This window comes from Sorex fumeus, unplaced genomic scaffold, assembly GCF_029834395.1.
Source record: "Sorex fumeus unplaced genomic scaffold, SorFum_2.1 ptg000072l, whole genome shotgun sequence".
Taxonomy (NCBI): Eukaryota; Metazoa; Chordata; class Mammalia; order Eulipotyphla; family Soricidae; genus Sorex; species Sorex fumeus.
In genome coordinates this window covers 40,565,641-40,575,523 of record NW_026606129.1, presented here as the reverse complement: position 1 = coordinate 40,575,523, position 9,883 = coordinate 40,565,641, and the positions used below count along the sequence as shown (strand labels likewise).

The 9,883-nt window shown below is 49.8% G+C and overlaps 1 protein-coding gene and 1 non-coding gene across 3 annotated transcripts in view; one reads left to right on the top strand and one right to left on the bottom strand.

Moving 5' to 3' along the window:
• Window positions 1-3,487: 3,487 nt before the first annotated feature.
• The window catches only part of CTDSPL (CTD small phosphatase like), a 131,743-nt gene continuing 125,347 nt past the window's right edge, over window positions 3,488-9,883 (bottom strand). For both annotated transcript variants that reach the window (XM_056129508.1, XM_056129509.1), the window contains one exon: window positions 3,488-7,137. In XM_056129508.1, the coding sequence (XP_055985483.1) occupies window positions 7,012-7,137 (126 nt within the window). In that variant the 3' untranslated portion in view covers window positions 3,488-7,011. The remainder of the gene's footprint in view (window positions 7,138-9,883) is intronic.
• Window positions 8,583-8,689, top strand: LOC130038023 (U6 spliceosomal RNA). Its single transcript, XR_008794577.1, has one exon. It is a non-coding gene; the product is annotated as a U6 spliceosomal RNA (small nuclear RNA).

Below are 9,883 nucleotides of genomic sequence, written 5' to 3'. Positions count from 1 at the left end.
TGGCAGAGTTGTAGAACACTTGCATAGAATGTGTGAGGTCCTGGGTTCCATCCCTAGCATTGTGAAAAAAACAAAACCCCCCTACAATCCCTCAGACCAAACTCTGCCACATCCAGGTCAGTCCACAGGAACATGGGAACTTGTGAATCCCACCCCAACCTCAGTCTCCCTCCTGTTCGGCCACTTCTCTCCTGATCTGTCTGTCCATCCCTGATATCCCATCAGGCTTTCTAAGTTCCACTCCTCCCTTTCCCCTCTCTCCTCCCACAGGGCCATCCATCACCTGTTCCCCTCTGGGAACCAGGCTCCCACCATTGGCAGCCCTGGATCTCTCCCCCATAGTGGCAGGACCTCCATTTCCAGGGGATGGGAAATAAGTTCCTACCTGCTACTCCCCCCGCCAAACCTTCAACCCCCCCCCCCCCCCGTGACCTGCTCCCCTCTGGTCCCATCTCCCATCCCTCTCCCCATTGCTCACCATGTTGAGTGACGAGATTTTGTCCAGAGGTCAGTGCTCGCCTTGCATGAGACAGACCTGGTGCTTCATCCCCAGCACCAACACCGCTGTTCTCCTGAGTCCTGCGAGGAGTGACCCTGAGCACAGAGCCGGAGTCAGCTCTGAACGTGACTGGGTGTGGCCCCCAAACGAACAACAAAAGATTTGCTTTGTTCCTTGACTCACTAAGTCCACTCCAGTCTCTGGACCCTTGCACTTGGGGATCTCCTCTTCCTGGAACCCCTCCCCCAGTGCCCTCCAGCTCCTTTTCTACCTTTAAGCGTCAATCATAAAAGCTTTGTCTCAGAGGGATTATCTGGTCCTCCATGCTTTTCTCAACACGACCCCCTCCCCCAATGACATGTTCTCTGGCCCTTGGGCAGTCTCCCTGAGCCCAAGGCCTTGCCCACTGCTCTGTGGCCTGTGTCAAACACTGAGTAGGGCACAGCAGGTGCCCAACAGTTATTGGGGGACATGCTCCAGCGGCCAGGGCCCATCTGAGGGAGTGCACTTGGCCCTCTCGTTGGGCTCACTGTCTGAATGACTGGAGCATTTTTCCCAGGTTCTTCTAGAGGACGGGAGGCCAGGACCCCACCCCTGTGCTGAGGACCCCACCCCAGGGGTCCAGTTTAGACTCTGGGGTCTCTGGGATCCAGAAGGCCTGGGAGGATGTCGATGAACTACCCTGTTCCTGTCTGTCCCCTGTGACCCTGAGAGGGGAGGAAAGAAAAATAGTGGACAAGCCCCCGCACCTGGATTGCATGCGGCACAAACATGGAGGAAACTAGGGCCCAGAATAGCACTCACAGTGCTGTGAGGGGATGGGGAGGGGGGCCCAGTATACCGCCGCCCCCCAACTGTGAGGGGTTCTGCCACCTCTCACAATCCTCTTCCAGGGGGGCTGCCTAGAAGCAGAGGGCATGGTGCCTGGCTGTGACCTGGAATCAAAGGGCATGAAGAGTGAAGAGTGACACACCCTGTCACTCCCCTGGCAGGCTCTAGGCTGCTACTTGGCTTTTCTAGTTTTTCTGGGCACATGCAGTTCGCCACCCTCTCCCACACCGACAGAGATGAGCATGGGGCTGGTCTGCACTCAGGTGCTCCCTCAGTGGGGAGTGGGGACAAGTGGGGGGTGTGGTGGGTTGTCTGACTCTGGCCTTGGGGTTCTCTCTCTGGGGCTTCATCCGACCGCCATGAGCACAGTCAGGCGACTCACCCAGGGTATACCTCAGGGGACTGCCAGAGTCCCACAGTGAGCTTGTGTCTGCTGGGATGTGTGAAGTGCTTGTCTCACCAGTGGTCAGCCCAAAAAGCAACAGAGGTGGGGAGGCTGTCTGACACTCCCGACTTGACCCCGTAGGCAACCTACCCTGCTGGGCTGGCTCTTTACCTGGGGGCCAAGGCACGCTTAAGTTCTGGGTGGCCAGGACCACCCAGTGCTCAGTGTAAAGTGGGGTGTCCACTCTGCTCCCCACGCCAGTGGGAGATGTAGGGGCCTGTCCGTCAGGCATCTCCTCACCCCACTAGGCAAGGCTCTGGGTGCCCACTGGCTTTTTCCAGACTCTTCTGGGTTTCCAAATCTTTGCCAGGAACACCCGTGTGTTTGAGTGTCTTCCAGGTAAAGCCATGACGCTGTGTCAGAGTCCCTTTACTGTAACTGGGTGGCAGCCCTGACAGCTGTGGGGACCTGCCCTTCCTTTGTGTCAGTCCGAGAGATCGTGGCCCTACAGGACCACTGAATTTTCTGGGGCACCTGAAGTCTGGTTCTGCCTTGTGAGTTCTGGGAGCCATCAGGTGTTTCTAGCAGGCAGCCGGACATCACTGACAGGGAGGTCTGGGGCGGGGGCGGGGCACTCTGAGGGCTTCGCACTTCTCTTCTCCTGTGTCTGTATTTGCTGGGGGCTTTGCATAGATTCGTGGTTGCTCACAGATGTGCTAGGCCAGCTCCCTCCACTACTCTGAGGACTCTGCACAAGCCCTATCCTGGAGCGCTGACTTTCTGTGCTGCTTCTCATCCAAAGGCCCACTCCTGCCCATCCCTCGGGCCTTGAGTGCAGGTGACATATGGTGCTCAAACAAGAGAACCTGGGCATCTGGAACTTCAGATGCCACCAAGTGACCTTCAGATGACTTGCCCTGAAGGGTCTGTGGACACTCCCTGGAAAACTCAGCCGGGCAGTGGGGTCAAGGAAGAAATCATCCTGCTCCAACTGTCAAGGGGCAGCAGTTTGATTCACATCTCCCCCCGGTGTCCTCCCCCCCTCCCACCCCCACGGATTCCACCCCTATCAACAAAAGCAGTTGGAGAGAAGTAAGCCCCTCCTCCACCAGAACCCCAGGTCCTGGAGGCCATGCCAAAAACCCAGCCCGGGCATTCTGGCTGAAATCCTGTAAGGTGTGTGTGTGTGTGGTGTGTTTGTGTGTGTATGCAGAGAACATCATGAGGGCCAGTACTGCCACTGGAGAAGCAAAACCATCCACAAGTGAGTGCTGGCTGAAATCATGTAAGAAGGTGTATGTGTGTGTGTTTGTGTGTGTGAGCAGAGAACAGCAGGAGGGGTAGTACCGTCGCTGGACAAGCAAAACCATCCATAAATGAGTGCTGGCTGAAATCCTGTAAGGGATGTGTGTGTGTGTGTGTGTGTGTGTGTGTGTGTGCGCGCGCGCGCGCAAAGAACAGCATGAGGGGCAGTACTGCCACTGGAGAAGCAAAACCATCCACAAGTGAGTGCTGGCTGAAATCCTGTAAGGGATGTGTGTGTGTGTGTGTGTGTGTGTGTGTGTGTGCGCGCGCGCGCGCAAAGAACAGCATGAGGGGCAGTACTGCCACTGGAGAAGCAAAACCATCCACAAGTGAGTGCTGGCTGAAATCCTGTAAGAAGGGGTGTGTGTGTGTGTGTGTGTGTGTGTGTGTGTGTGTGTACGCAGAAAATAGCAGGAGGGGCAGTACTGCCGCTGGAGAAGCAAAACCATCCACAAGTGAGTGCGGTTTCATGGTTTATTTTTGGCAGGAAGGAAAATCATCGCAAACGTCTTGACCAACAAGGCGCGCCCCTGGACACGTGCACATTCCACACACAGCATTTCCCAGGTCATGCTGGGTTGCTCATCACATTCAAACGTCCAAGAGAAATCGAGGGCTATCCCAGGCACCGGCTCCATGAGCTGGTGAGCAGGCGGGTGTGAAGTCTGCAGAGAAGCTCCCCTGGAGAACGGGAACAGGATCAGACACGTCGGATTTACAGTACAAGAGGAACAGAGGCAGCCAGCCAGTCGCACACAGGTCAAGCATGTCAAGCCATCCCCTCTTCCCGAGCGCTGGCACGCCAACTGTCCGGCACAGCACCTTTGAAAGCAGAGGCACAAACATCACGAGTGTTTGACATAGGGCTGTGTGGTTTAGGATGTTGGTTAGAAAGCTGTCTTTCAAATATAGGGTGGTAATGTTGTCAGGTTATGAACTTAGATTTTTTTTTTTTAAATACCAAGTTCAAATGCCGTAACCATGGTGAGCCAGTGCCATTAGGGAATCTTTCTGTCTTCAAAGTGAAGTTCTGAAATCACCTCATCAAAACTGCACAGTGTCAGAGGGGCTTCCCCATCAACCAACAGCTGGGACTGGTGGGGCGGTGTTCCTTTTCAGTATGCAGACACACTGTTGGCAAATGGCCAGTGGGTGAACTCACAGACCCACACACAGGCTCCAGAGCCATGGAAGACTTGAGCATGTTCGGGCACTGCCACTGGAGCCTGGTGAGAGATATCATAAACTCGAAGACGCCGAAGTACAGGACTTAAGCATTCTGTCCCAAATCTCAATGTTCCAAATACTTTTTAAACTCCAGGAGACTTTATCTTAACCTGGCACAGAAAGGCCCATGAGAACTTAGGAGGTCAGACTTTTCTTTTGGCTGAAGAGTGTTTTGGTAACATGGAAAGAATATGGCACAGAAAAATAGCTGAACAGGTTTTATCAGGTTTTAAAGCCCACAATTTAATAAAAGGTAATCATTAAAAACAATACCCGTATTCACCTTAAAAAAAAAAACACCCACCATAATCCCCAAACATTCGTCTCATTTCTTGGCCTTTTTATGTTAGAATTCTATTGCTTCATTTACATGTAGATGACTAAAAATATATATATATATATTTATAGATATAGATATTTTGATTATGTACATAAAACAGAATCAAGGGTTAAATTCAAAACGGAATTTTGGAGTGTGATCAAATAAGGTACCCAGAATCTAGACCCCTCAGAAGGTTTGGTGACCCACCCCCATCCTGGCAGGAACCAGCCCCAACCCCAGCAGTTCTCCAGAGCCTGAAGCAATGGCGCCCACGGGTTCAGGAAGTACGAGGTGAAGTGTCTGGCTCCAGCCTGCCAAATGTCTCCATTCCATTTCTCAGAAGGGGGGCACTATTCCTAGGTTCAGCTCCTCTGAAATATTCTAGGTTCACTCCTCTCCTATTCCAATGAGGCCGTGTGACTCTAACAGAGGAACAGAGGCATGGGTGAGGGTCTAAGGCTCATTCATCAGGTTCGATTTCCGTATGGATTTCGACACTTTGAGAGACACTTGACTCGAACATTCAAGACTTTTAAGGCAGCGGGTTCATTTAATGACTGGTTTTCCAAATCAGGGTTTATGGCATGTGCAGATCTGCCACATAACTGTCATTCTTTGTGGCAAGGCCTAGCATGGGACTCTTTAATTAATTGGCATGTGGATTAGTGGGGCGCTAACATGCAGAGGGTTGAGGAGACCTGGTCACTCCTGAATAGTTACTTCTTTTCTCAGTGCACGGCAGGCCACCAAAGACAGACGACAGTGTTGCTGGGCATGAGAGTGGCACCTGGCTTCGTGATTTCGTGAATGACAGCAAAGACGGAATTTTACCTTGACCCCTAGTTTCCAATTTCCTTCAGGCCAGTTGCTCCCAGCAGAACTGGCAGAGGCCCAACCCACAGTGGACTAAGGCAGTGGCTGCCAACAAGAAAGGGAACTTTTGAATCATTCTTCAGAGCAATATTTTACCGACTCTCTTGTCAAGCAAGAAACATGGCACTGCGTAAAATCGCTCACTAGGGAAGGCAGACAAGGGGAACCCCTCCCCCCTGGCTTGGGGACAATGGATCTTGGTGTGGAAAGAATGCCCTGACCCTCAGCTCCGACAGCTGTACTCCCCAGAAGAGGACTGAGGGCCACAGCAGCTTGGTGGCTGGGTGAGACCTCAGGTTCTCACAAGACAGTGGTCAGCTGATGGTGGGGTTGAGGCTCCTCTGTGAGCTGCACTTGTTCTTCTGTCTTTGTATCCCTGGAATGCCCACGGCTGGTGCCAGGGGAGGGAGACAGTTGGGGCGGCCGGCTAAAGGGGCGAGACGCCTGTGTTTCTGAGACTGTCTGAGTTTGCAGCTTAGCAGTGAGCAGATTCTGAGCATAGGCACAGTGGCAAGGAACAGTGTGACAGCCGCTGGTCAAGTCCATTTGGTGGCAGCGAGTAGCAGCAAAGGAAATTCCCTAACAGCTCCTTGTGTATCTAGCTTCCAGAAAGGAAAGATTTGAAATTCGGTAAAGGAAAACAAACAAAAAAGAATAAAAAAACTCCCCCCAAAATCCAAGGATATTTTTTTTAAGGGCTTCGTGTAACTGTTCTATCTGAAATGATATCAAGAAAACAATGCAGAGAAGTATGGCAGTAGTGTCAAAGCAGAAGTGACAATTATGCCACTTCTCAAGGGGAAAATGTGACCCTCAAGACAAAACTTGTCACCCATTGGAAATAAGGACATAAAAGAACCTATTGTTCTCTAAAGCGTTGAGCCACACAATTGCAGACACATTCCAAACTGGGTCAGGAATGAAAGAGACGCTGACGACGCAGTCACGGTGAGTCCTGTGGGGAGCTCAGCCCTGTGGCTTGCCCAGGCCATCCAGAGGAAGAGCTCCTGACTTGTCCCGTCCCTCGGCCCCACCTCTTAGCACCCCTGCACCCCCACCCCCGGTTCTAGAAAATTGTCGTGTTTATCTTCTTAGAGAATCTGAGTCAATAAAAGACTAAAAGATGTCTGGAAATATGCTGTGTAGAAAAATTAACTCTCAGCTTAAAATAACTTTCAGAAAGGCACTTCATCCTGTAGGAAAGAGGATTGTGAGCTGGGAGAGCTGCTCCGAGCTGGAAGAGTCGGGGACCAGTTGCTTGGAGGGGAGGACAGTTGAAAGGAGGTCCAAGAGATATCAAGCTTTCCCCCCGCCCCCCATATATATAATGTGTATATATATGTATATATATATACTTTTTTCCTTTTGGTATGTTTTAAAAAGCAAATCCATGTAAAATGCATGTCCCTTTATGAAATCTATTAAAAGAGTTCATTTTTTTTTAAAATAGCTGCTTCTGTTCTTAAAAAATAAAAACAGGTAGGTATGGCCTCATTCACCCCGAGTGTCCGCCCTCTCTGCTCCCTGGAGGCTGAAGAATGCAGGTGCCCAGGGCGGCACAGGCCGGGGCTACCTGCTGCAGAGTCTGTGCAGCATACTGTACACGTCGTCCTCCCGGCTCAGGCCCTCGAAGAATGGAATGAGATCCAGCAGCTCCGTGTCGGTCATGTCGTCGAACCAGGACTGCACGGGGACCTGGAAGACAGTGCGTGGAGAGGCAGCAGAGCGGCAGACGGAGTGTGTGTGTGTGTGTGTGTGTGTGTGTGTGTGAGAGAGAGAGAGAGAGAGAGAGAGAGAGAGAGAGAGAGAGAGAGACTCTGCCACCTGGGAACCCCACAGGTTTTCTCAAATTCCTGGGCAGGAAGACAGAAATTGGGCAGCCTCCTCCTCCTCCTCCATCACTGTCCTGGTTCCTCTATCCGAACTAATGCGACCCAAAGTCACCTGATAGGGAATGGGCTGAGGAAGCCCGAATACTTGCTTTATAATATATTTGCTTGTTTTACTTTCCTAACTGCAGGAACATTGGGGCCTGGGTGCAGGGGTCTAAGTACGTGCTACTTGCGGATTTTGTAAAGCTCTTTCCATGGCATGGAACCAGCCTCTGACATCTCCATGTACTCAAGCCAGAGGCTGCTGCCTCTGATGCTGGGGAACCTCCATATAGGGAGGAGGGCTTTGAGGCACTTGGGGTCACAGTGCCAGGCCCTGTGGTGGAGGAGAATGGTCAGCTAAAAGGGGAGAAAGTAAAACTTTAACATTAGGAAGCCCTGGGCAAGATTAAGATTTTCTAGTTTTAGACAGAGGGGTACCAAGAGATATCAAAAGAAATCTGGGAAAGAAAAAAAAAATTTAAAAAGATTTTTATTTTTTAAATATTTCTTTATTTTTGCTTTTTGGGTCACGTCCTGCGATATACAGGGGTTACTCCTGACTCATGTACTCAGGAATTACAACTGGCAGTGCTCAGGGGACCATATGGGATGCTGGGAATTGAACCTGGGTTGGTCATGTGCAAGGCAAATGTGTTACCTGCTGTGCTATTGCTCAAGCCCTAAAAATTATTTTTAATCTTTTAAAAAAATCTGAAGGGAGCTTAGAAATGATTCATTACATGTTTCTCTTCTCTTTTTTTCTTTCCTTTTTTTAAAAAACCAAACAACCACCACCAAGGCAAGAGTTAAAATAATGACTACCCCAAGGAGAAGGAAGGAATGAGGGAGATATAAGGAAGGACTTTAGGGGCCAGGGACTAGCTCAGTAGTCAAAGACACAAGCTGGGAATGCAAAGGGACTGAGTTTGAACCCCAGCACTTCCCTGAGCCCACCCTGCCAGCACTGCTGGGTTTGCTCCTGGGCAGGCCAAGGCAATGAATCATCTGGCCAGGCCGGCCCAGTATTTATGGCAATGCCCCTGGGCCTCCAAAGCACCCTGGACATAAGATAAATTTTCTACATTTATCTTTGTTAATAGTTTTGGTGTTGGAACCATGCCAATGTGTTACATAATTAAAATCAAACCATTCAAAGAAAAGCAAGAAATAAACACAAGTGTAAAGTTGGTGATATAAATCACAGAGAATTACTTCAAGGGATTTAAAAACATAGCACTCTATCTGCACTCAAAAATCTCTAAAATAGTGCTCGCTTCGGCAGCACATATACTAAAATTGGAACGATACAGAGAAGATTAGCATGGCCCCTGCGCAAGGATGACGCGCAAATTCGTGAAATGTTCCATATTTTTTAGACAAAAAATAAATAAAGCAATAAAAAAAATGAAACGTTTAAAAAAAATACAGAGAGTATGGGGAATGTTGTCTGCCATGGAGGCAAGGGGAGGGTGGGAAAAGGCGGGGTAAAACGGGAATATTGGTGGTGGGGAATGTGCACTGGTGGAGGGATGGGTGTTTGATCATTGTGTGATTGTAACTCAAACATGAAAGCTTGTAACTATCTCACGGTGATTCAATACAATTAAAAAAAAAATAAATAAACTACTGTTTAAGAAAAAAAATCCCTAAAATAAGTTGTCTTATTACTAGCAATAGTAGTAGACGAAAGTTTCTGTGTGTTGTGTGGTATTCGGTGTCGAACCAGGGACTGCATAAGCATGCAAGTGCTCTCTCCTACTGAGCCACATATCCAGCCCTAGCACTGCTGCTTTGAGAAATTAATTTTTTTTTTTTGGCCACATGGTGCTGAAGGATCACTCCTGGTGGGATTTGGGGGCAAAATGTGGTGCCAGCGATCAAACCCTGGTTAGCTGTGTGCAAGGCAAAAATCTTATAGGTGTAAAATCTCCTGGCCCCTCTTTGATTTAATCTATAGTATATATTTTAGTAAAGTAAAAGGCCCTCCCGTTGATCATCGATTTGCTCGAGCGGGCCCAGTAACATCTCCATTGGAGACTTTGTTGTTACTGTGTCTGGCATACCGAATACTCTCGGTAGCTTGCCGGGCTCTCCGAGAGGGGTGGAGGAATCGAACTCGGGTCGGCCATGTTGGCTGCGTGCAAGGCAGACGCCCTACCCGCTGTTCTGAATAGCAGTGCTGGGGCCAGAGATTGTACATAGCAATTAAGGTGCTTGCCTTGTATATGGCTGACCTGGGTTTGATCTAATTTTTTTGACCCAGAACTACATATGGTGCTCAAGCAGAGAGCCAGGAATAAGCCCTGAACGTCTCAGACTCCCCGTCCCCAAATATAGAAATATATTTAAATCACTGTCATGGTCTTCCCATTTTTCATCGATTTGCTTGAGCGGGCCCAGTAACATCTCCTTCGTGAGACTTGTTGTTACTGTGTTTGGCATATTGAATACATCATGGGTAGCTTGCCAGGCTCTGCCATGCGGGCGAGATACTCTCGGTAGCTTGCAGGGCTCTCCGAGAGGGGCGGAGGAATCGAACTCGGGTCGGCCATGTTGGCTGCGTGCAA